The sequence below is a fragment of the Perognathus longimembris genome, chromosome 22 (genome assembly GCF_023159225.1).
Source record: "Perognathus longimembris pacificus isolate PPM17 chromosome 22, ASM2315922v1, whole genome shotgun sequence".
Classification (NCBI taxonomy): domain Eukaryota; kingdom Metazoa; phylum Chordata; class Mammalia; order Rodentia; family Heteromyidae; genus Perognathus; species Perognathus longimembris.
This window is the reverse complement of record NC_063182.1, coordinates 12,001,328-12,029,076: the sequence shown is the minus strand read 5'-3', so window position 1 is coordinate 12,029,076 and position 27,749 is coordinate 12,001,328. Positions and strand designations below refer to the sequence as shown.

Sequence of the window (27,749 nt, the reverse complement as noted above, 5' to 3'; positions counted from 1 at the left end):
CATATATATTTACTGGTACCATTTACTTTGTTGTCTGGAGTTATCTCCAAGGTTCTATCATTTATATAGAATATATTGTAAATGCAGTTTTCTGGATATGTTCACTGAGAGGCTCCTCCCACATATATACTTTCAGATTTAACATTTTAATCATGTGAATCTAGTCAGAATAAGTAAATTTAAAAACCTGTTTATCAGGCAGGATAGTTGTGGGTCAGTACACCTTGCTATATGTAAAATAAATTTCACTGGCCATATTTGTTCATTTACATATTGGCCAATAGTTGCTTCCACTATAATGACAGAATTGAATTGTAAGAGAGACACAACAACCTACAATGCCTAAAATATTTACTGTCTGGCCTTTTATTTAAAAAATTGGCTGAATTATGTTCTGGAGATGAACAGAGATAATACTTGTGAAGTGTTTAGCACACATCTTATGTTTTTAAGTTCTAGTTAAGGACTGGATGAAGCTCAGGGTCATTCCCAGCACCAATAAAAAATAAAAAGACCCTTTTCCTCAAAAAGTTAGAGAAAATCTTCTGATTATTTTTTTTTTTTTTTTTTTTTTTTGCCAGTCCTGGGCCTTGGACTCAGGGCCTGAGCACTGTCCCTGGCTTCTTCCCGCTCAAGGCTAGCACTCTGCCACTTGAGCCACAGTGCCACTTCTGGCCGTTTTCTGTATATGTGGTGCTGGGGAATCGAACCTAGGGCCTCGTGTATCCGAGGCAGGCACTCTTGCCACTAGGCTATATCCCCAGCCCTCTTCTGATTATTTTAATATATGGTGTATTCATTTCAAAATCACATCACAAAACCCGCCTTACCATATCAGTGTCAATGGAAACTCTGAGTGCAATCTTATTCATTCTACTCCCCTTAAGAGTTTCCAGGTGAGGGCACAATGCAGCACTACAAGCCATGGCTATTTCTTTTGCAAATTGATAACAAGTTGATAACACAGACAAATCCTTGTCTTTGGGGAAGTAGATCACCTAAAATGAATTTAATTAGGAAACAAGTCATGATTAAAAAGAAACTTTAAAAATGCACAAATTGCTGCTTTCAGTTAACTTTAATTCCAATGTTTCAAGAAAATAACTAGGTGAGAACATTCCATATCTATAGTTAAATCTATATAAGCCAAAGATTATAGATTATGAGAAAGGGCGTTATTTTTATCTAAAGTTGACTTGTATCAAGGAAAGTTTTGTTAACTCTGTTTAGAAAATCCATCCTATAAGGACAACTATATGAAATTAAGACCAAAGATAGTATTCTACTGTTGCTATATTCTCTATAGCTTTTATCTTACACACACATAAAATCACAAGATTACATAAGAAATGAAACATGTAGATTGCCTGCCAGAATAGTTGAAAGAAGGAGAATAATGGGTTGGGAGGCTATAGTTCTATTGTTTCATATTCATTTACTTGTTTAAAAATGGAGTGAGCAAACCAGGCACTGGTGGCTCACATTTATAATCTTAACTACCCAGGAGGCTGAGATCTGAAAATTGGAATTCAAAGCTAGCCTGGGCAAGAAAGTTCGTGAGGCTCTTATCTCTAATTAATCACCAAAAAAAGCCAGAAGTGGAGCTATGGCTCAAGTGGTAGAGCTCTAGTATTGAGCAAAAGAGCTCATGGACAGCATCTAGTACCTGAGTTCAAGCCCTAAGCCCAGAACATTAAAAAAAAAAGTAAAAGAAGCAAAAATATTTTGATACGAATGCTGATTATACTCTGATGTCAATAAAATGTTTTAATTCACTGTAAAATAAGAGTAAAATGAAAATACTGTGCAATAATATATTCCAGTACAAACAAATATGGCAATGGATCATCATGATAATAGCCTTCTAACGTTAGTCTATCGAAATCCAAACATGATAAGAGACAATCTTGAGTAAAAATCTGTATCTCAAAATATAGTGAGAAGTGTAACGAACTATACTTAAATATGCAGAGGTAGACTATGTAATATCTCTACATTAAAAAAAAATGCTGGGTACTGGTGGCTCATGCCTATGATCCTAGCCATGAGGAGGCTGAGATATGAAGACTGCAGTTTAAAGCTACCTTGGGCAGAAAAGTCTGTGAGACTCTATCTCCAGTTAACCACCAGAAAACCAGAAGCGAAGCTGTGGCTCAAAGTGGTAGAGCACTAGCCTTGAATGAAAAGAGCTCAGTCAGGGACAAGCATGCAGGCCCTGAGTTCAAATCCCAGGACCAAAAAAAAATCTTTCTCCTTACCTCAGTACATTTTAAAATCTTGTCATCAGTTTCAAAATCTGTGTCTAGTTTTATTTTTTCACTTGGGAATCCTTGTAATGATATTCCATCCACCGAACTGATAACACTACAGAATAAAACAATGTATTCCTTTAATTAACAAAGTCCTTTTTAGAAAATACATTAACAGGTTTGAACGGGTGAAAAAAATCATGAAAGTTTGAAACAACAAATAAAGTATCTCAATTATATGCAAAATAATTTAATCTCTAGTTCATTTATCCCAACTTCTTGACTGTGTAAGTAATCAGTTTGTTAATCAATAACATGTATCTTCTTTTTCATAGTCATTTAGGGCCTAGGTTTAAAATACCTTAAAAGTGCTGTCCTAACATAAAAGCTGTCTCATCAACTCAAAAATTCTATTTTGGAATGCTTCAGTGTTAGCCCCCACTTCCTTCTGTGCTCCAGACCCTTTAGCCAATCTCTAAAAGAGAAAGACCATGGGTAATTGAAAAGTGGAAGAAAAGACAGCAATAATCTACAAGACTTCCAATGTTCATATTAAGTCCAACTTATATTTATAGTAAATCAAAATAACTTGGGCATTCTTATTTGACAAAAATATAGCAGAAAAAAACATATTGACTTTTCTCATTCACAGCAGCAAGCCCACAACGCTATTCAATAAATGTTTTGACCCTGGTTCCTTCCCAATTTGGCAACCAATTAATTAATAGCAACCTGACCAAGAAAATGAATCTCTGAAAAACCAAACTGTATTTATTAACTGGAATATAAACACTTAAAGTAGTGGCATAATTGTATATTCAATCATGAAATACTTAGAGTTTAGTTTTTATCCATCTCCTTCCATCAAATCATTTACATTGTAGTAATAAAAATTCCTACCCTTTATTTCCTTTTTCTTCTGAATCTACCCAGCAGATATCCACATATTCTCTTAGGTCTACTGCATCGACTTTTCCACAGGTAATTTTAAAGTCCTTTTGCTCTCGTAGTGCGAGCCGCAAGGCATCCATGGTTTCTGGAGTTATCTGGACCATTAAGCCATCTAAAAAGTAAAGTTGCATTTCACATTTCTTTTTCCAAATATCAGTCTGTATGCCTATGGCATAAAATTCGCTGTCAAAATATGCTCAGAGCAACAGATGAAAGTGTAAAGATGATGTGGTGTGCATACCAATCAGAGTATTGTTCATCCAGAAGAATGAAATCCTGCCATTTGCAGCAATATAGATGGAACTGGATGGAGGACATTATGTTAAGTGAATACACGGCACACAGAAAAAAAAACAAAAAAAATGTTTCCAGCTTACATGTAGGAGATAAAAATCTGATTTCATACAAGTAGTGAATAAAAGAGTGGTTACTAGAGATTAATAATGACAGTCGAAGGGATATATAGATATTAAATGACAAGTACCAAAAAGTTACATAGGAAGAATACATTCTAATGTTCTATGTGCGGGAAAGTGACTGCAGTTTTCACAATTTATTAAATATATCATAAAGAACTACGAGAGAAATTTATTTTCCAACACAAAGACATGATATGTTTATGAAGATGATATGTTTATGAAGATGGAAATACTAATTACTAATGTAATCATTATACATTTATGTATGTATCAGATTATCACATTGCACAGAAAATAAATAGGAATTACTGTATGTAATGTTAAAAAATGGAAGTAAAGGATCTATGGTATCTAACACTACATCAATTACAAGCTAGCTAGAAAAAGAAATAGAAAAATAGACAAAAAATGGGCAAATGTTCGGAATAGGCATTTCAAAGTTACATGTGTGCCTAATAAATATATAATGAGGTGCTTCGTTCATTCATTTATTCAATTGGTCAGTCATGGGGCTGGAACATGGGCCTGGGTGCTATCTCTAAGCGCTCATCAGCCACAGCACCACTTCTGGTTTACTGGTGGTTAACTGGAGATAAGAGTCTAACAGACTTCCCTGCCCCAGCTGGCTTTGAACAGCAATCCTCAGATCTCATCCTCATGAATAGCTAGGATTACAGGAATGAACCACCAGCCCCCAGAAGGTGGTCTACTTATTAATAAATAGAAATATGCTATAATGACCAGATTTGGAAACAACACTGAATGACACAAATTTAATAGTCTGATCACACCATGTCTGTAGACTATGTACCCCAATGAAAAATATTATACATCAATGATAATAAAAAATCACTATAAGCACTTCAGAAAACATTTTAGCAGTATCTTGTAGAGCTAAATATTCACTAATCTAATTGTACCAGAGATTCCACTCCTAGATATATAAGAAAAAATGTGAACATGTGTCCCATGTCTACATAGACAAGTATAAATGCCAATATACCTTTTGTCTGTAATAGTAGTGAAAACAAGAAACAACCTAGAAATTCATGATTAGGGGCTAGGAATATGGCTTAGTGGTAGAATTCTTGCTAGCTTGCATGAGGCTCTGGGTTCGATTCCTCAGTACCACATAAATAAAATTAATAAAAATTAAAAAAAAGAAGTATTAAAAAACAGTTCATGATTAGGAAATGACCAAATTGTCACATACTCACAAAATATTTAATAGTACTAAAAATGAATACAGGTACCAAAATGTATAAATTTTAGAAATGAAAATAGTAATGTGAAAGGAGTCAAGTTCCATATGACTATAATATCATTTTTATCAATCTTTTAAATAAGCCTAATTAAGTAATATATTATGTAAGCATATGGCACAAGCAGAGTAAAAGAAGAGATTCAGGGAGGAACACACAGGCACAATGTGACTCTGGATCATATAAAATAATATTTATCAACATGAACTCTACGAATTGGAAACAAGAGGTTTTTTTCTTTGTTTTCTTTTCTTTTTATTCTGTTCATTTATCTATCTTTGGGAGGGGAAAGAAAGGGGCACAGAAATGGTGGAACAAAGGGTACTCACTAGACACTATGTTGAAAATCAACTACACAACTTGTACATGAGGATGGGAGGGAATAATTGGAGAGAGCAAGGGAAGGAGTGACACTGTCCAAAAGGAAATGCACTCATTTCCTGACTTATGTAACTGTAACTCGTCTGTTTATCACCTTTATAATAACAATATATTTTTTTAAAGAAGAGAACACTGAACATTGTATTAAGTCTAGTGAGTCTAGTGAGTTAATTCTGGGGTCATGTTCTAGTTCTTGGATTAGATAATAATTTCACCTAAGTTTGCAGTACTATTCTTTATAACATATATAATTCTTTTATAAACATTACATACATTTTTTTAAAGTAAAGAACAACTTTATATTAAAACATTAAAAAATGAAGCTCATACCTTCTACTATGCTGGACTTAGCAAGAAATCCTGAAGATGTTTTCAGAGCACCATTGAATACCACAAAACTTGCACCTGTCACTGGTAATAAAATATAACCATTATTTATGTCATAACTTGCTTATGTTATGTTATGTTATGTGGTATTTGTGAAAGTCAGAATATGGACCATTTGGCATTTTTTGGGGGGGTTGGGCAGAATGAGAGTTCTGAAGCTTGAACTCAGAGCCTGGGTATTGTCCCTAGGTTCAAGGCTACAGTGAGTGAGTGTGTGTGTGTGTTTAACAGGAGATAAGCGTATTCAGTACTTTCCTGCCCAGTTTGGTTTCAAACCACGATCCTCAGATCCCAGCCTCCTGGGTTGCTAGAATTACAGGCCTGAGCCACTAGTGCCTGGCAGGGTCATATATATTTTAAGTACTCAATAAATATTATGCTTTTAATATATTAGAAATTCAATAAAAGACCAAAGCAGATAAAATTAAAGTGAAACATAGCATAAAACAACTTAATGTTTTTTTGTGTGTAATAAATAACCAGCTATACTGTATTAAATGTTTATGCTTATATAAGGGTATGAGAAATATTACTAGTTAGAGTACAATTCAGAACGGAAGCCCACACCTGAGAACTGTATATTATATTACAAACAAATGTGACTTTTTTTTTTCAAATGTGACTTTTAACACAAAAATTCCATGTGTAGGAAACTTAGTACTACAGATAATATACATGGTTATTCAGAACAGCATTTTGTTGTTGTTGTTTTTTTGCCAGTCCTGGGGCTTGAACTCAGGGCCTGAACACTGTCCCTGGCTTCTTTTTGCTCAAGGCTAGCACTCTACCACTTGAGCCACAGCACCACTTCTGGCTTTTCCTATATACGTGGTGCTAAGGAACTGAACCCAGGGCTTCATGTATGCGAGGCAAGCACTCTACCACTAGGCTAAATTCCCAGCCCCAGAACATCATCTTTATAAATAGTTGATAATTTATAACAACATAAGGGACAGATAAATGCTGCACATAAAGTTATGTGAAACCTCCTTATCTACAAAGAATTACCACCATAAAGTATTTAAATGGAATAAACATTATAACATCTTTAAAAAATCTGAGAGATGATAAGTCTATGTGCACATGTGTGTATTTACTTGAACATATACTAATGGAAAAAACGTTTCTGGAGAGAGGTCAAGAAAGTGACTAATACTAGTTCCATTACCTGCGAACAAAAGGATGCCTAAGTGGTTAAGGGACACACTTTTTTTAAATTACTGTATAAATATTCATATGTTCTGAATCTTACCACACATGGATGGGTTTATTTACTTACTAACAAATATTAAAGTTATTAAATATGACAGAAAAGCTAATTACACGTTAAGTAAAACATAATACAAAAGTACAAATACCCAGTATAAAATCATGTTAAAAAGGAAATACAAGTGGTGCTGTGGCTCAGGTGGTAGAGTGCTAGCCTTGAGCAAAAAAGAAGCCAGGGACAGTGCTCAGGCCTTGAGTTCAAACGCCAGGGCTGGCCAAAAATAAATAAATAAATGGAAATACACTAAACTGCCTACAATGGCAGTTTTTCTTATACTAGTTTTCAGAAGACATTTCCTAATCTCACTAAAAATTAGGATATGATGCCTTTATCATTAGAGGGAAAGGGCTGTATTAGCAGCTAGATTATCAGGCTATTTTAAGTAGGTTATACTATAGTAATGTGTTAATTTCATGTAACACTTACCTCTACCTCACTTTACATTTTTCAGGCCCAGTACTTTAAGCATTTGGTAATCACAGCAGTCACTAAGGCTATTCAGCCACAGCGGAGCAAAATGTCCCTCACACATGCTCTTCTCTCAGCCATCTTTGTCATTTTTATATCACGACCCACTTATGATTTTCCACATCTTCATCTTTTTCCACCCTGTGCTTCCCCAACTAACAGAGTTAGGCAAGGACTAAATGTGAAAATAAAACCACCTGGTTCCAAGGGGAAACTACTCAGACTCACCCTAGAGTGTATATGAAATATGAATAGCACAAAAGGACTAAAGTCTCGCAAGTCTTTTAAGCTTGATGTAACTAGAAAATAACACAAATTGAGAGCAATTCTATCAATGTGCTATTCATGTAACTGAAATTTTAAGCATACTGTTTTATAATGAATTCAGCAAATAAGTAAAATGTATGTGTACTTCTCATAGAAGTGAGTTCTTGAATGAAGGCTGCTTTATAAATTAGCACAAGGAACTGTATCTTACCTTTCCTAGGCTGGCCAGTGGCACTGCTGGCCTGTGTTTGATAAACTCCATCACTCTGCACACAGACCAGATGAGAATCTGCTTCTGTACTAAAACTAGCTCCAATACTAATGACATGCTCATTAGAAGAATTTATTACTTTCATCACCTGGAAAAAAACAATCACTTGAGGATGAAAAAATAGGATTAAACAAATTATTACCAAATTCTAAAGTGTCAATTTCTTGCTTGTTGTCATTATATACTAGCCTAATTCAAAACAAAAACTGTATTTTAACAATCCTAAAGAATTCTACTGTTTTTATTATTGTTTTTTAATTGTCAAGATGATATACAGAGAGGCTACAGTTACATACTTAAGATAGTGAGTATATTTCTTGTCATACGTGTTACCCCTTCCTCATTTTTCTCCCACCTTCCCTTCCATCAAACCCCCCCCCACTTGCTTTCATCATTATTTTCACCTTCCTAATGATGGACATCGTCATTCTAATCTACAAAGCTCAAGAACTCTACAAACATTAACAATAAAATAATTTCCTCCAGGTTGGGGGATATGTACATTTCTTTCCTTTTGCTTAGTATCATCTGAGGAACTCTAATCTATAACACATATCTTTAAAATTCAATTAAACCAACTATACTTACCTCACTGTATTTTTTCCGAGGGATTTTTATACAACTTTTTCCCATTTCCATATGAATCAGTAGCTGGTCTATATTATGCAAGGTATACTGATAATTTCGAAGATCCTACATAAAAGAATATTTCCATAAACTTTATACTACTACTCACAAACATTAACCTGTCCATTAAAGCCTTTTATTTAGTCTCTACCACATTAAAGCTTCTGACATAACTATCAAAATGCTATCTAGAAAGCCAGTACCAACTTTGTAAGTTGTTATAAAACAAAACAAATTGTTCCAGCTGCCCATAAGAAGACTTCTGCAGTGCTTGGTGATAACCTCTATTTCTAGCTCCAGATCTTCTAAATACACAGGTCTTTGCTATGGTTTTTGTGACTCTTCCCCAAAGGGCGTGTGTTAAATGCTTGTTTGTCAGCCTTTGGTGCTATATGGGAGGTGGAGCCTTTTGGAGGACAGGCCTACTAGAAGAACATTTGGTCCCTGAGGTGTGTCTTGAAGGGGATATCAGTGCCCCAGTCCTTTCCTATTTGCTTCCCAGCCACCATAAGGTGAGCAGACTTCCTCTGCAAAAAGCTCTAGCATGATGTCCTATGTTATTCCAGGGCCTCCCCCCAAAAATAATATTAAGCGTGCTGAAGCCTCTGAAATTATGATCCAAAGTGAACTTTTTCTCTTTACAATTTGATTGTTGCAGGTATATTGTCACAGTAACAGAAATCTAACAGTCTTGAAATGGGAGATGGATAAATAAAAATCCATAAATACTTTTCTTTTTTTTTGGCCAGTCCTGAGGCTTGGACTCAGGGCCTGAGCACTGTCCCTGGCTTCTTTTTTGCTCAAGGCTAGCACTCTGCTACTTGAGCCACAGCGCCACTTCTGGCCATTTTCTGTATATGTGGTGCTGGGGAATCGAACCCAGGTCCTCATGTATATGAGGCAGGCACCCTTGCCACTAGGCAATATCCCCAGCCACCCCATAAATACTTTTCTATGGCAATGGGTAAACACAAAATTTATAAGTGGAAGGGAACCAGACTACACTGGATCCAACCTTTGCTACTACATATGTGGAAACTAAGCCCATTATTTGTTCAAAATCACAAAACAAATTGATCTTACTACTAATCCTTTTACTAAAGCTTCAACAATTTTAGAGTTCTATGTAAAGGTCGTGCCTAAGTACATACATATAAATAAAATCACACATACATACCAAGTATGAAGAACTGCAAAGAACTCATCAAAACATCATAATCATTTACACATAAACAAAGAGATTTTTTTAAAAAAACTCACCAAAAACAGTTTATGTTAAGTGAATTGGGTTTTTGTTTTTGTTTTTTGCCAGTCCTGGGCTTGGACTCAGGGCCTGAGCACTGTCCCTGGCTTCTTTTTGCTTAAGGCTAGCACTCTACCACTTGAGCCACAGCGCCACTTCTGGCCATTTTCTATATATGTGGTACTGGGGAATCGAACCCAGGGCTTCATGTATACGACACAAGCACTCTTGCCACTAGGCCATATTCCCAGCCCCGTGAATTAGGTTTTAATATGAGTTTTCAGATACCCAAAATGCCAAATCGGGGGCTGGGGATATGGCCTAGTGGCAAGAGTGCTTGCCTCATATACATGAGGCCCTGGGTTCGATTCCCCAGCACCACATATACAGAAAATGGCCAGAAGTGGCGCTGTGGCTCAAGTGGCCGAGTGCTAGCCTTGAGCAAGAAAAAGCCAGGGACAGTGCTCAGGCCCTGAGTCCAAGCCCCAGGACTGGCCAAAAAAAAAAAAAGAGTAAACCAAAATGCCAAATCGAAACAGAAAATAAATGGAATTTGTTCAATACTTAAACTATCAGCACAAGAATTCTAAATAAAATAGGTTGCTACTCACAACAAGTAAGTTCATAATAGTGTGTCCTATTTCTCCGAAAAGAGGTTTTCGGCCTCTGATACTTGTTAGAGGAACAGGATAAGCTGTACATACATAAGAAAGAACTGGTTACTACCAATAAAGCTTAAAAAAATAAAGTCGTTTGTTATTTTAATTCTTATCTTCAAACAAGCATTATTCATTAAGCACCACCCTGTCACTTCTTAGGGGAAAATGAAAGATGATATTAACCCTTATTGTGTAAATTTACATTGTTCACAACAAATTCATGGCCTACTAGTGTTACAAAGGGAATTTATAAATCACTTAATTCAACATTTAATTACATTCCACTCATGTTGTCACAACATTAAAGCATAACGAATTCTCATTTGTTTTAGTAATTTATTCTCAGACTTTAATTTTTATCATTAGCTTGTATCATACGTACATTATTTCTATAATAAAAGCCAAACTATGTCTAAAAAGGCCCAGGCACCACTATTTTCAAAGTGCCAATTTTGCTGTGTGCTGGTGGCTCATGTCTGTAATTCTAGCTGCTCAGGAAGCTGAGCTCTCAGGATCACTGCTTAAAGCCAGCCTGGATAGAAATGCCCATAAGACTCTTATTTCCAATTAACCAGTAAAAAGACAGAAGTGGAGCTGTGCCTCAAGGGTAGAGCACTAAACTTGAGGGAAAATAATTATAAGGGACTGAACCCAGAACCAGAGTTTGAGCCCTAGTAACTTCACACACATGCACACACACCAAAAAAAAATTTAATAAAAAAATTAAAAGCTTCCAGTTTATCTAAAATTTGACAGAAATTAAAGAATACAGAAAACAGTTGAGATTACTTATTTCCAGGTAAAACTGATGATTTTTCTTCATTACCACTAAATAGCTATTAACTTTGCAGTTTCAACCCTTGCAACTTTAAAAAATAAGTTCCACATATTGCTCCAAAAGTTTCTAACTTCTGGTCTCATTATTTATAGATTTATCGGCCAAATTACTGGCCTGTACTGCAGACTGTATGTTTTATAATGACTGTGATTAGCTAGTAAACTCTAACCATCCATAAAAATAGCATTCAAAACTGGGCACTGGTGACTCATGCTTGTAATTCTAGCTCCTAAAGAACTGAGGTTCAAAGCTAGCCTGGGCAGAAAAGTTTTTGAGACTCCATATCCAAGATAATCAGCAAACAGCTCGGCTGGAGACATGGCTTAAGTGAACACTGGCCATGAACAAGCAAGCTGAACACGGAGCTCATGGCCCAGGCCTAAAACAACAAAATAGAGCACAAAAAATGGCGTGCCAAAATGAGAAACAAAATATTAGTCTGAGTGGAGAAAGAGGTGACTCAGAATTAAGTATCTTCTCTGGTTTATACAGAACAAAAGCTCAAATACAAGTAATTTTTGTGGTTGCTGCTGTTTTGGTGGTACTAAGAGTTGAACTCAGGGCCTTGTACTTGCTAGGAAGGTGCTCTCCCACAGGATTCGTGCTCCCAGCCCTTTCTGTTTTAGCTTTTGTGGGAATAAGGTCCCAGGGTTTTGGGGGATCAGTCTGGGAATGACAGGTGCACACCATCATGCTCAACTTATTGGCTGAAATGTCTGGCTAACTTTATGCCTGGGCTAGTCTCAAACCACACTGTGACTAGTTAAAATTTATTATATTTCACACAAGTTAATAGAATCATATACTTACATATGAAATAAGGAATTTCTACCCTCAAAGTCAGAGTTTAACACCATTTGCCAAACTGATCACTATTGAAACAAAAATAACTTAAGTCTTTCCTACATTGAATTTTCCTCCAAGAAAATATTTAGACTCAAATGTCTAAAATTCATCAGATGTGATACACTGCCCATGTAACAAATTATTTCTTGCAAAAGGTTAAGGATAAAGATATGGTGGGAATTAAAAATATTTAACACTAACTGGGTGCGGTTCACTCACTTAGCTATTCAGGAGGCTTAGGTCTGAGTTTAGAGGATTTGAAGCCATCCAGGGCAGGTAAATTAGAGAAACTCTTATCTCCAATTAACCTGGGGGGGGGGAGGAGGAGGAAGAAGCTAGAAGTGAAAATGTGGCTCAAGTGGTAGAGCACTCACTAATCATGAGCAGAAAAGCTAAGCAAGACCTTGAGGCCTAGAATTCAAGCCCCTAAATACAGATACCAACCCTCCGCCCAGTTAAAATAAGAGTAACATTGCAATTAATCTCATGGTTGATACCTAGACCATTACAACAAATTTCAAACTTCCAGTTGTGTCAAAAGTATATACAAGAACATATATACATACACACAAACAATTTGACCTCTATCACTTTTTTGTTGTTGTTTTTATGCTGGTACTAGGGCTTGAACTTAGGGCCTTTTTCACTCAAGGCTAGCTAGCGCTCTACCACTTCTAGCCACAGCTCCGTATCTGTCTGGCTTTTGCTGCTTTAATTGGAGATGAGAGCTGGCCTCAAACTGTGATCCTCAGATCTCAGCCTCCTGAATAACTGAGATTATAGGCATGGGCACACCATCATGAAAAAAGTGCCCAGTATTATCATTTTTGAGTAATAAATATCAAGAACCCAAAAATAGCAATTAAGACTTTAAGGCTTAGAAAAATGACAACTAAAAGACCTAACTCTTGATTATAGTCAGCAAGTGAATGAAGTAGCACTGGTAATCTTTTCTTTCGCTTTAAGATACAGGTAAATTGAGGGGGTGATAATTCACTCTTACTGATATATGCTTTTATGAAGACTTTAACAAATGTAACACTATTAAAGTTTTCTATGTTTTGTTTTGAATTTCAGAAAAAGTTTAATGTAAGTTACTTATGAATACCTAGAAACTTCAGAACATACTATGGTTGTCTAGAATTGAAAAGTATTGCAAATGAAAAGTGATTCCAAGTAATCTGTTAAATTATTATAATAATTTCCCTGAATGTTTTCCTTTACATATGCAACCTTATTATTTTCAAACTTACCTTTATATTCCGTACCCAATCTCAACATTAAACGCATAGGAAAAACTTTTGCCCATGGAATTTCCAGCTTCTGGATAAGAATTCCACAAAGAAAAGGATTATTTGGTAATGGAAGATCATCAAGTTTCTGAAAAGTAGGTGTAATAAACAAGAATCCTCCATGATCCTTGCTATTGAGAAAACTCTCAGTAAAGGTAATATTGTCCAAGTTTTCTACATATTTTCCTAAAAACAAAATTGTTAATAAAAATATTAAAATTTATTTCATTATTGTCAACAAAACTTTTCAAGTCTGAATGTCCCAACAGAGTTTCTTAAGATACATAGAGAATTCTTTCTCATTTCTACTTTTTCTTTTTTCTTTTGTTGGGGTAGGGAGAGGGACAATACTGGGGTTGAACTCAGGGCCTCACATACGATATGAACCACATGTTGACTCTTTTTTGATTATTTATTTATTTTTATTATTTTTATTTTTTTGGCCAGTCCTGGGCCTTGGACTCAGGGCCTGAGCACTGTCCCTGGCTTCCTTTTGCTCAAGGCTAGCACTCTGCCACTTGAGCCACAGCGCCACTTCTGGCCGTTTTCTGTATATGTGGTGCTAGGGAATTGAACCCAGGGCCTCATGTATACGAGGCAAGCTCTCTTGCCACTAGGCCATATCGCCAGCCCTTTTGATTATTTTTTGTATAGTGTCTTGCATTTTTGTCCAGGACCAGCCTAAGACCATGCATGGTCTTCTTACCTAATGCTTCCCGAGCAACTGGTGTCACAGGTATGTACCACTGTGTCAGACTACTGATTGCGATAAGGTCTCACTTTTTTTGACACTGGTTAGGCTTGGGGTTACAATCATCCCAATCTCTCTTGAGAAGCTGGGATTACAGTTGTGAACCACCATGCCTAGTCCACTTATTTCTAACCTTAGAGAAGTATCTAGGCCATATGGTGTCATATAACTATAATCCTGCCTCTTAAGAGGTGGAGATAGGAGGATATCAGCTTGATGCCAGCCCAGGCAAAAATAAATGAATTGAAAGTTAATGAGACCTTATTTCAAAAAGCAATCTAGGAATGGTGGTGCTCCTGTAACTTGGCAGAAGGGGAACACTATCTAAAAATTAACTGGAGCAAAAAGGGTTGAGAACATGGCTCAAATGGTAAAGCACTTGCCTAGCAAGCACAAGGCTCTGAGTTCAAATCTAGTACTGCAAAGAGGTCAATGCTATCTACTCATGGAGACTAGGAACTGTGAAAAACAAATTGAAAATAGTTCTAAGTATAGATATCTTTATATTTTTCTACCAAATCATGTCCCCCAATGTGGTACAAATGGTAAGAAAGTATATAGATACATTTAAAAAATCAAGGAGGTAGACACATTTCCATTTTTAAAATTGAACCTCTATGTATAGATACTACACTAATCAAATTAGTGCTAGGTGTAAGGGGATGAAAAATGATGATTAGTCATCCTTAAATCTATGCCTCTAACGAGATTAAAAATGATGATTAAGTTCTTTTTAGGGAATTAACAATCCCTTCACAGCAATGAAATAAAAAGACTGCAAATGAAGCAATCTTTCATACAATTTGCACAAGCAAAACAAACTCCTTTAAACTAGTTTATACATTTCCTACTCTGACAGTACAAAATAAAAAGTTATACCTTTTAGAGCACTTTTATACAAAGTGATGAAGAGTTTGAAGATGTCCTTAGGAATTCTATCTTCGTTTGGCAAGTATAACAACAGAATAAAAACTTCTGCTTGTCCCAAACCATGTAATCCATTGGTTGAGAAGTACCAATATTTTTCTGAAGAATCTTGAATAACAAAAGCATAGTCATAAATTTTAACTTCTATTAATCTAATAAGCTAAAACCTACTTATGCATGAAGCACGACTTTTTGAATTTCTTATTTTCCCAAACTTGCCCTCATAAAAACTCTGAATTGTATAGGATTAATGTAAGAAAAGAAAAAAGATCATCTTAAATCAAATAACAACACTGAGGGGGTGTACTAATATGCTGAAATGAAGTAAGTTAAGAATTATGTTACTTTCAAAGAGAGTAAAAAGCTGACAACTGCATTACTGAGTATTATTTATTATTTGGGATTTTTAAAATTAGGTCAATCTCATTAAACTTTAAAACTTAGCTTTAAACTTTTTATTGCTACAAAATCATGATTCCTGCTTATCTCATTTACCAAATGTCAACCTGTCTAAAAGCCATCAGTCAACTACATAATAAGCATCAAAATATACTGCATCTATTTAACTGACAAACTTAACCTAGGATGAACAGAGGGATGCTACTAAAAATCTTTTAAGCTTAAATATCAAGTTCCAGTGACTATAAGTTTATAAAATTTATTTAGTCATATGTGACTGAAGAACCAATTGCTATTCAAAATCTAACTTAAAGATATAATTACTTCAGAAGTCTAGCTTAAGAAGTGAGCAAAAGATGAATATTTACTTACAAAATACTAATTTGACATTCACAAGTAGATTAGCATTTAGGACAAATGTAACAGGACGAAGCCCTTCACCTTCAAGAAGCAAACTTATCTGCTCATGGGATGGGTGCTCTTGTATGGCAGGGACTAAACAAGAGAGGTCACATATTAATCACCACAATTATCTTCTTAAATATGCTTACAATGAAAAAAATGCAAATGTGCAAATTCACCAATTGCCTGATGAAACTAAAGAACAAACAGATGTATTCCATAAAATCAATCAACATCCTGTAAATTACTTTATATTCATTTTCACCTTTCTATTTGGGAAAGATAATGATACTATTATAAGTTCAATATGGGACAGGAAATTGGCCTAGCATAGAATGCTTGCCTAGCATGCATGAAGCTCTGGGTTCAAATCCTCGGTACCATATACACAGAAAAAGCCCGAAGTGGCACTGTGGCTCAAGCAGTAGAGTGCTAGCCTTGAGCAAAAAGAGCTCAAGGACAGTGTCCAGGCATGGAGTTCAAGCCCTGGGACTGGCAAAATAAGTAAAATAAATGCAACATATCATTTGTATATATAGCTACTATAAATATATGTAGTAAGTATGTAAACACATAGTACATATGTATATATAGAGTATGTACAAAATCATCGATTAAACAGCTTATACATAAAATTTTAGCATCTTCAAAGTTCTATGTACATGTTAAAAGTACATTCCAGTTTGGCTATCACTCCAATTCTAACTTCTGAAATTTACAAGTATGTAAAAATTTCTAGTTTACAAAGAGCAAATACGGGTAACTTGGGGCTTAGCTCTATGTTACAAATGCTTCTTGGTGCTACAGTGACATACAGTAAAAAAACAAAAATAAATCTTGACAATCAATAGGAAAATATACATGGCATGCAAAGAACACAGCTTCGTATATTTATGTACTACTGTATCTATGTTTATGAAAAGGACCCTAGAGACATCCTAAGAACAGGTATCTTAAGCTTCAGCTCCCTATATCACATACAGAACTAGTGGTTCATGTTTCATGATACAACATAATGGCTACGATGCCAAGTGCCTATTCAGGGTGCCAGTCTGAGGTATGAGTGAGTCATATAATCTCTAATTTGGAAAGGACCTTAGAGATCATTTGGTTTATAAAGGAATCTAGGCCAAAGGAAATAAAATAACATGCTTTAAATCATAAGAGAAATAAAAAGCAGATGAAGAACTAAAATCTCTAGTTTTGTCATCTAATACTCTTTTTCTTTTGGTACTATGATTCTTATTTTAAGTCAAAACACTAATATCATGGAATTCTACAAGTCTATGAATTTCTCAACTATATTGGACTTTGGCCAATTCTAATAAGGGATCCAGTTATGCTAAAATGGATCATAAAAATTCAAAACATCTAGGATTTGCTTTCTGTAATAAGACTTTTTGTAAACTAACAAAATCATCCCTAGTACTTACCACAACAAAATTGTCTAGGTTAAAAACCCCAAACCCACATCTCATAAAATATAGACCAAATTCATTAACATATTCTTTTAAAATGTTTTAAGTAATTGCTATCCTACCTGATCCTTCTTCACCAGATGCTGCTAGAAGTGGAGGCAAACCATCCTCATCATCAGGTAGAAGACTAATCTTGTTGCAAACATATTTGTCAATACCACACAATAACCTATAATCTGACATACTAGCAACAGGTAAACTGCTATTATCTATGACATCAGTTGAATTAGATGGCTCCTCAATTTCTGCAAAAACGTCATCCTCTAGAGTAAAAGAAGCAGCATTCGGTAACCCCTCAGTTGCTGTGCTTAAAATCATTTTTTCTGAAGATGAAACATGAGAAATAGGGCTCTGAATTATCTCATTTCTTGTACTCTCTCCTATTTCATTGTTTCGTTTTCCCACTGTTGTAGAAAGAGTATGATCTCCTGTGTTTACAGTCTGTAAAATACAGAATAAAAATTAAACAAATCACTTTATATTACCCGTTCAACTGCAAATATCTATAAACCAAACTACTTTCTAATAAGAATAAAAACCAAAATGTACTCATAAATTTTTCTGAAGTCAAAGTTCACAAAAAACAATGCTATTTTATTTCTCGAAGTTCAGAAGCATGTGCCAATAAAGAGCATAAGGTTTTATGTTTACTGCATGCGTAGGTAGGTATTAATGATTTTAACACTGACTTCAGTATTACTGACTTGAAAAAAAGTTGAGGATCCTGTATACATTACACAGTAAGCAACTCAGCTCAATTTAGCCAGTCAAAAAAGCTCTGGAAGGGTAGAGGAAAAGGAAAAGAGGGAAGGGAGTGGTTAGAAAGCAGAAGGTAGATACATTCCTTAATAGCAACTACCTAAAGAACTACCCATCAAGTCAAATTTAATAAATCCTCCTTCCCACTTTTAATGTCAGCACTGGAACTTGAACATTGGCCCTTGAACTCAGCTTTTTCGTTCACAGTTGGTGTTCTATCACTTGAGTCATACCTCCACTTCTGGCTTCTTGCTGGTTAACTGAAGATAAGAGTCTCTTGGATTTGTCTGTCCAGGCTGGCTTCAAACCACACATTCTTAGACCTCAGCCTCCTGAGGAGCTAGGATAATAGGCATGAGCCACCAGAGCCTGGAAAGCCTCCCCCACGCCCCCTTCTCTAAATTGCCTAGAATAATAGTGAGAACAATTCATGAACTCAAGTGATAATTTATTATCCTGTTTATAACTTTCATTTTGTTGAAATAATGATTAAGAGTAGGTGGTAGCTAAGGATATACCTTGGATAATTGTGCTTATTTGGAAAATGGAATTAAAAAACCCTTACTTACAAATGGTATGTTATTTGTTTTCTGTTTTAACATAGCACTCCATTTTCATTTTAAAGACAGAAATTAATAATACATATACAACTTCTATGTCTTCAAGTCCTCCATAACTTTAAAAATGTAATAGGTACCGGAGACCAAAAAGTTTCAGAAGGGCTGGGATGTAGCTCAGTGGCAAAGCACTTGCCTAGCAAGTGCAAAGTCCTGGGTTTGATCCCCAGTACCAAAAAAAGAAAAGACAAAAAAAAAAAAAAATACAGTTAAAAAAAAAAACCAAAAAGTTTCAGAACCACTGCCTTAAATTCACACTAAAAAAAATAATAAAAATCTGAACTATATAAAAAAAGATCTCATAAATAAGGTACATAAGTAAAGACATATTTCAGAGATATTTGGGGCTCAGTTTCAGACCATGGTCAATAAAGCAAGTCATTTAAATTGCTCTCATTTATCAGAGAATACAGAAGTTATGTTTATACTATACTGCAATCTATTATACATGTAATAGTACTATATTAAAAAATATAGCCGGGTGCCAGTGGCTCACACCTGCAATCCTAACTACTCTGGAATCTGAGATCTGAAGATCGTGGTTCAAAGTTAGACTGAGCAGGAAAGTCCATGAGACTGTTACCTCCAATTAACTACCAAAAAAGCTACAAGAGGAGTGGTGGCTCAAGTGGTACACTGTTAGCCTTAAGCAAAAAGGCTCAGGACAGCAGCCAAGCCCTGACTGGCACAATTTTTTTTTTCCCAAAAAGTACACATCTTCCTATTATTAACTATCTGAGCTGCTGAAAAATAAGACAATTAAAACTTGCTCTGTGAACTGTTGCCAGTCTTCAACTCATACATAATGCAGTGTCTGCAAAGTACAATGAAGGAAACACAATAAAAGTAGGCACGCCTGTACATTTCTTATTTCAGGAAACTCAAAACATTCAAAAGATAAGCACTCTAATAATCACATAGGAATTAAATATAAAATAACATTTTATTTAATAAGTTACTTAAATCCTTTACCATGGGCACACCAGGTAAGACAGGACTAAAATCTTCAGAACATCTTTTATTTCCAGATGATAATTTTGTTGTATCTGCAACTTCACCATTAGGCAATATGCCATCTGCAAACCAGACTCTCTTCTGTTCTTTGGAACATAGTCCTAGAATCAGTTGAAAAAGTAACTCATTTCAGTTTGGCAATATTGCACCAATGTAGTACCAAATGGGTCAGGAAATGTTTTCAAACTTTTGTTATCCACTGGCAAGTCTCAAATTGTCAAGACTGCCAATTCTCATGGCTTTTTGTGATTCACCTATGGTGAACAGAGTGCGTTTCCAGGTACTATACAAAGGGAGCCTAATAGGCCAGTGTGGCTCTTGGAATCATGTATTCTTAAGTATTCAGAAAGAGTCCCCACAAAAGATACTAGGAAAGATATAAAGCTGATATTGGGGCTGTATTTGTAAATGAGGAATTGTGTCTTAATGGGCTTTGCACTGCTATATCAAAATACTGGGGAATACTACTTCAAAGGAGGAAAAATTTATTTTGGCTCATGTTTTCAGAGGTTGCAGTCCAAGCCTGCTTGGCCTCATCACTGTGGCACTGTGCCAAGGCACATGGTGAGGAGGATGCAGCAAAGCAGAGCTGCCCCATCCTATAGCAGACAGAAAGCAGAAAAGAAAGAGGAAAAGGAAGAAGAAGCAAGATTCTCTTTCTGGGGCTTACCTTTAGTGACTTACTTCATCAACTAGGCCCTACTTCCTAGTTTCTACCAATTCCCTACCATACCACTAAATTATGAACCCAGTAATGGATTAATCCATTGATCAGGTCAGAACCCTCTTAATACTACAGCAGAGACCAACCCTTCAATACATGCCTTTGGGAGACATTTCATATCCACTATAATAAGTGGAGGCTAAAGAACATGTAAGGACTAAAGCAGACATGAAAAGTGGAGATCAGAGTATAATGGATAAGGAAAGAAACACATACAAAAAACACATAAAAATAAATAAAATGTTTTTTCAAAATATGAAACAGGAGCTGGGAAGGTGGTTTAGTGGTAGAGCACTTGCCTAGCATGGATGAAGCCCTGGATTCCATTCCTTAGTACCATACAAACAGAAAAAGCCGGAAAGTGGTGCTATGGCTCAAGTCGTAGAGTGCTAGCCTTGAGCAAAAGAAGCACAGGGACAGTGCCCAGGCCCTGAGTTCAACCCCAGAACTGGCAGCAAAAAAAAAAAAAAGGAAAGAAAGAAAAGAAACAAAAAGAAACAGGCTGAGCATAGTGGCTCATAGATATAACTCTAGTTACTCAAGAGTCTGAGATCCAGACTATTATGGGTTGGGTACCATCTAGAAAAAAGTTTAAAGATCCTTTAACCCTAGTGGTGGTGGCAGCTTCTTACAATTACTAATTACTGAGACTCTTCATCATGTAGTTTTTGATCCTTTAGTCTTCAAACATGCATGTAGTAAGCTACTCTGTGTTAAATCCCTTGTTATTTAGTTCGGTTTCTACTCCCTGTCTGGACTCTGATTATAATAGATAATTCTATTTTTAATAATAATTTATCTTTAAGACATGGTGTTTTCTTCATTACCTTCAACATTTGGTTGTTTAAGTGCTGAAATTGGCAAAGTTGTAGGTAAAGGTGTACTGGATGTTTGGGTCTCTTGAAGTGGCTGGATGGTGGCACATTCACCAGAATGATTAGATTTAAGATTAGAACCAGTTGGACTCATCATCCTTTCAAATGCCTGAGCTATAAAGGGGAAAAATAGTATTAGAGAGTCTTTTTTGGACTTCAAAGTAAATTATAATTATTTTTTAATTTTTCAGTTGTAAGGAGAATAAATAAGCCAATCCAGAAAAAAGTTGGCACTTCACAAAGATTCTGTCTGGCTCCTTCTTCTAGTTGGTAGTGCTCCACTTTGATAACCTACCAATGAGTTATTTCAATATTATATCTGGAATATGTTTGATATCTACTGCAGAAAGAATCCTTTTTTTAAATATGGGTATTTTTATTTTTGCCCTTATACCCCAAGGGTCTATTTCCAACATGGTTTAAAATCATTTTTTTAAAGACATGAATTACTACCATTCCTTAGTAAAATTTAAGTTGTTAAAATGACTCATAAGGTCCTATATGATCCACATTCCCACTTCTTCCACCTTCCTGCTTACCTGTCCAACCTTATTTCTCACTGGACTCCCTCCCACACACTACAATCCAGGCACCTGTGTCTCCTGGCTCTTCAACAAGTTAATCCCATACTATCCTAGCTTAGGCTCTTTGCTATTTTTATTCCCTTTGCCTCTGTTCTTTTCTTGGGCATCTACAGAGCTCTGGTCTCTCTCTTCAAGTTTCTAATTTACATGTCATATCGTCTGAAAGTCTTACAATGACCACCTTGTAAAAAACACCTCTTGCCACTAATCTGTCATTATCTGCTCTACTTACACTTTTGAATTTCATTTCAGGATATTATCATCACCTGATATCCTGTTTATTCTGTACTCTCTCCCCTAATATTAATAACTTCCACGAGAATATGGCATCTAGTTTGTTCTCAAATGGAATACAAAATATTGTCTGAATAATGCTGAGTGAGTCCACAATATATAATAGTGCCTGAGTATTGCTGAATGGCAATCAAATCAGTTCTGGTAGCTTTTCTTTCAGCATTTCTCCAAAGTGATCTGCTGTTGGCTATTGCTAAAATAATCTTTCTTAAGTGCCACTAAAAAAATGGTTTACTCTCAGCACTTTAATCCGAATTTGCTCCAACTCTTCCTAATAGAATGCATGTGCATGATTTCCTATTCATATACTACTCATACAATTTTTTCATTATTTACCATTTTTCTTCCATTTCTACAGTAAGTGTATCTCACAACTTTTGAATTTTATTTTATAAAAATATTCCCTTCTCTTTACTGGAGAATACTTGTAGCTTTTCAGAAACCTCTTCTATAATGTTTTTGAATGTGGTTTAAACTCAGCTCAGAAAATGTTAAAAAAATATTCCTTTCTATCATTTCCAACTCTATAGCTGATATTAAGATAACTTTTATTAATGCTTTCTTGGAGTGTACAAATTGCAGTACTATTAATAACACTGTGTAAGATAACAAAGAGAATAAATATAACTGAACAAATTCATTTCACAGTATATTCTCTAATAAACTAAACTAATCAAACTAAAGTTTGAGTTTAGTATCCTATTTAGTCGTCTCTTAGATCTTCTCCTTTGTTGGACTTTAGTCAGAATATGTCTTAAACCTTATCAAAAAATCTGACCTGTCAACTCAGAGAAAACATCAATTCTTTATAGTGGAGCTAAGTTTATTTTATGAGTTTGGGAGCTAATTATGTGAGACCTTGCTCTAATATTTCTGAATTGTAGCAAATTATCTTGGCTGGTCGTACTAACAGTTGTCTTCTAGACTACAACAACAGTGAAAGTGTAAGAGAAAAACTATAAGCACTTAAACTTTTCAAAAACAATAGTGGTTACTGAGAAAATATTTATACTCTATTAAAAGAATTTATAGTCTATTATCTTCCAAAGAATAGGTCAACAGCAGGGAGTAGGACAGCTTACCTCAGGCTAACAGACTCACATCAGAGCTTTTTGGAGAACTGCTGAAAAAAATTAATCTTCATTCAAAAGAGAAAAATAAAGTATTATCAGGTATTTATTCTCCTGGTTAGTAGGAAGCAGTGTCTGAGCTAGTGCACAGGTCTGGCCAAAATGTTCCAAGTAATCTTTGCTGAAAACTGAACTGTCAAAAATTTTTAAGAATGCAAGTACTCAAAGAACAAGTACATATTGAGGGGGAAAAACAATATAACACACTCACATAAAACCTTGAAGAACTCAAAGAAGACCACCAAGACTACTGCTGAAAATGAAAATTTGCTAGAAAGCCAGAGAACAATGGGAAGCACACATATACATAACACTCTAAAACTCAGGGGAAAAAAAGAGACTATAATGTACAAACAGCATGGCAGTCCTAAAAGTTCATAAAATGATGTATCTTATTCTCAATTTAGGCTATTCTTGAAAGGTGAAAATTATTATCTTGCCTTATGTCATTTATAGATAATATTGAGCACTATATTTGGTAGGTATTTTCTAAATGTGAGATTAAGATGATGAGGATGACAATGATGATGACAAAACCAATAGGGAGATGAAATAGGGACTTGGTACCTGTTAAAAGTAAATGAACTGCTACTCCAGAAACTGAATGCTTCCTTTCCAGACTGGCAGTATTAATTGTGAGAGTGGAACAAAAAGAAGAGAAACCAAGCCTTGGGATGTCCCACCTAAGCCAGATAAGTCAATACTAGGTCCTTGCCTTAAGAAAATAAAAAGTTTATCTTTGTCACAATCCAGATTTAAAAAACAAAACATGTATTCAATTACTGGAAGCAAACATGTCAGGCAAATACTCACCTTTATTAATAGTCTCATAGCAGATTACACATACTCTTGCTTCCTTTTGAAGATACTGAAGTTTACATTTCCTATTACAACAGACACCACAAAACACCTATAGAGAATAAAATACCATATATATTTTTATTTTGAGCATATTTATACATGCTAGAGGCAAAGGAGGGGAGATCCTAAACTAATGAACCAAAATTCATTCTTCAGTTTGACACAGTAATTAACATCAGTAATTGTACCTGCTCCAGAGAAGTGATTAGGATTACAGTTCAAAATTGGTCTGCAATGAGACCTCCCATCTCAACCAACAAAAAGCTGAAGATGGTGGCACATGCTGTCACCCCAGCTAGGTAGGTGGGAAGTACAAATTGAAGGATCATGTTTCAGACTAGCCTAGGCATAAATGTAAGATCCTACTTGAAAAATAATGAAAGCAAAAAAAGAGCTGCCAACTCCACTGAAATAGCTTGGTTGGGAAAGTGTTAGAATGAAGATCTAAAAAAGGGCTGGGGAAGAGTGTAAGGGTGCCTGCCCAGAAAGCGCATGGCCCTGAATTCCAACTCTAGGGTGTCACACAGCTAAGGACAATATTCTTAAATTTCACAAAATGTTCATTACCTTCCAGTGTATAATGAATATTTACAATTATCAAGAAATCTGCAAAATAGTGCTTTATGTATTTTCATGATAGAGAAGCAAAAAAAAAATCTCATTTTAAACTAATGCAAACATTTAACTACTTATTAATCAGCATTTTTTATATTGGGTTTCAAAAGACTCAAAAGAAATAGCTTGACTTGGGATACAAGTAAGTGGTAGAGCATTTGCCTCTGGGTTCAATTCCTAATACCATAAAACAAAAAAATTATTTTTATAACTTACTTTCCCACATGCTCGGCAGTGGTGTCGCCGTTTTGTAAAAGTAAATTTGACTTGGCAGTTCATACAGTTGGGAGCTTCAGAATCAGGAACCCAAGTAGGTTGTTTCTGGCCCAAAACCAAGCCTCCTTTGCATGTGTTTTCAGGCAGGGACTCCTCATTTGCAGTTACAAAGCTGGATCCACCTTCAAAATTACTTTCTATATCAATGTAATTAGAGTTGAAGCCAACCTGAGGATCAGTGGTAGAATCTGTTGTACAAGTGACTGGAGAAATGGTATTTGCTAGGCAGGGTTCACTTTCTGGCATATTTGGAACACCCAGCTTATTTGGTTCCTTTGAGTTGCTTGTTCTTGATGGATGACTAAACAATTGCTTAGGCCTAGCCCCTCCCACATGAGTAGACTGACTGTTATTATCAGAAGCTGGTAATTCATTTATCATCTCAGACTTACTAGTAGGTAGCTCTTGTTCATTTGGAATTGTACAGTTTTCTCCTGCAGAAATGCCACCATTTTCTCTTGTGTTTTGTTTATCAATTGCTTTGCAAAGCATAATACCATCACTTTTCCCAGCAGCTCCTGTTTCAGCATCGAAATATATGTCACTGACATTTCCATCATCTAAGCCTTTCACATCTATCTGATTCATTTGAGATTTAGAATCATTTACATTTTCTTCAAAAGATTTTGTGTTAGTCTGAAGATACTGTTCTGTCAGAAAAGCATCAAGTTCAGCATCACTAATTAGCATACCACTTTTCATGCTCTCATCAATATTGAAGTAATCTAAGTCTTGCCCATCCATACTGTTGCTTGAAAAACTGAGACCTTCACAATGATCCAGAGATTCTGGGGCACAAGCACCAGGGAGCTCTGCTTGAGATTCTGTAGCAGCAGAACTGGAGTCTTCATGGGACTGCAAAGATTCAACTCTAATTACCACCTGCTCACCTTCCACTTCTCTGTCACCCCTCTTTCCATTCACTGGCTGAAGAAATACAGTTTTAGATTTTTCCGTTTTGAACAAATCAGTCTCCCTGAAGGGTCCCCCGTGTAAAAGAGTACTCTTCTGTAAATCTTCATGCTTAGTCACTGCATCTTCTTTATGACCTGTAGGTTCATTCTGAGCTAAAAAGTCATCTTGTGTTTTACTATCAATTAGTGATCCACACAAAGACCCAGATAATGAAAGACAGGACAATGAAGAGTGTACACTTTCACTTGAAACGGGTAAAGTTGAAGAAGAATCTTGGGTTGTAGTGTTATCTTTAAGGTCTAAATGTCTTGAGTTTTCATTTGCAGATTGTTTTGTAACCACAGCAGTTCTATCTTCCTGGAAAGAAAAGTCAGGCAATTTGAAATTCTCATCTCTTGAATTTGAGTCATTGAGGCATAAACCTTCAATATTTGGAAGACTGCTAGGCAAAATATTCATACTAGCTTCTTCTTTTAAACATTCTGTGGTGCTTCTGACTGCTACTTTTACCTGTTCTTTTCCCAAACAATCGTCATCTTTTCCTAACTCAAGTGGCAGAATCTTCTGTTCTGGGTTATCTTTGGCATCAAACATTGTGGAACTTTGTTGTGTGAAAGGAGAGGGCATGTTAAAATCAACAACTGGTTCTAACTGATTAGAGACACTTTTATCCTTTAAATTTTCTGTTGCACTGTATTTACACATATCTGAAAGCGATATGTCTACTTTTATTCCTAATTCTTTGGTTCCATCAATTTCTCTATGTTGTAATTCAGAGTTGACATCGTTCTCTTCTTCTCTGACAAGGTCTGTTGAAGAAGCACAGAGAGTATCTGAAACTGAGGATGAATCCAATCCAATCAAAGAATCTGTACTAGACTTTAAGTCATCTGGTAATAATTTTTCAATGTCTTCTTCACTATTTGTTGCATGAACAAAGTTACCCATGTCACTTATCAGATCACAGACGGGTTTACTACATCGGCTCATATATAAAGGCAATATTTCATCTGAAGTACTACCATCCACAGAAGAAAGGAGGTCAAGTCCTGTTACATTTTTTTCACTTTGTATAGAAGTCAGTCCTTCAAGTGGTTTTTCAGGCAGGAAAGTCTCATTTTTTTCACAGCATGTTTCTGATGAGGCACAATTGTTAACACATTGCTGGTCCTTTGGTAGTAACAAAGTTAGCTGTGAAGAAGCCAACTCTGAAGAAATGGAACAGTGGCTAGAATCATAGGTATTTTGAGGACCTTGGAGATAATCTTGTTCATCTAATTAAAATAGAAACAAAGTTATTTAGAAGACCCAAATCAAGTAAAAACCATAAAAACAATGAAACCCCCTTCTACTATTAACATATACTAATAAAAAACAAAGTTATGATGAAGATACAGTGCATTTTAAGACTTCTAAACCTATATAACCTATTCATTTGGCTTTATAGTATTGTCTGACTTTCACTTTTCAATATATATGTCAAGAGTGATAAAATTTTGACTCCTAACTCAGTTGTACTATAAAAACCAGACTAAGAGCTAAAACCAAGCTAAATATTCTGTTCTACCTGCCAGTTTCCTAATTTCATTCTGAGGGAAGTTATCATTTCTCATAGTAATGAAATCGCAATTTAGGTATAGCTCTTTCAAGTCACTTTTAGTTTGCTCATATGTTGATTTTGTAGATTTTTTGTATAGT

At 35.6% G+C, this 27,749-nt stretch overlaps 1 protein-coding gene across 4 annotated transcripts in view; it reads right to left on the bottom strand.

Moving 5' to 3' along the window:
- The window catches only part of Zfyve16 (zinc finger FYVE-type containing 16), a 40,952-nt gene that overhangs the window by 1,792 nt on the left and 11,411 nt on the right, over positions 1-27,749 (bottom strand). For 2 of the 4 annotated variants that reach the window (XM_048331660.1, XM_048331659.1), the window contains exons 3-17: positions 25,077-27,325; positions 24,198-24,294; positions 21,329-21,490; positions 19,736-19,878; positions 17,450-17,828; positions 15,880-16,002; positions 15,061-15,216; positions 13,392-13,616; positions 10,407-10,489; positions 8,514-8,618; positions 7,866-8,013; positions 5,593-5,673; positions 3,150-3,312; positions 2,259-2,364; positions 831-998 (exon numbers count right to left, since the gene is read on the bottom strand). In XM_048331660.1, the coding sequence (XP_048187617.1) occupies positions 831-998; positions 2,259-2,364; positions 3,150-3,312; positions 5,593-5,673; positions 7,866-8,013; positions 8,514-8,618; positions 10,407-10,489; positions 13,392-13,616; positions 15,061-15,216; positions 15,880-16,002; positions 17,450-17,828; positions 19,736-19,878; positions 21,329-21,490; positions 24,198-24,294; positions 25,077-27,325 (4,388 nt within the window). Of the gene's footprint in view, positions 1-203; positions 554-779; positions 999-2,258; positions 2,365-3,149; positions 3,313-5,592; positions 5,674-7,865; positions 8,014-8,513; positions 8,619-10,406; positions 10,490-13,391; positions 13,617-15,060; positions 15,217-15,879; positions 16,003-17,449; positions 17,829-19,735; positions 19,879-21,328; positions 21,491-24,197; positions 24,295-25,076; positions 27,326-27,749 lie in introns of those variants that run through there. The other 2 variants (XM_048331661.1, XM_048331662.1) reach the window with 2 other exon arrangements.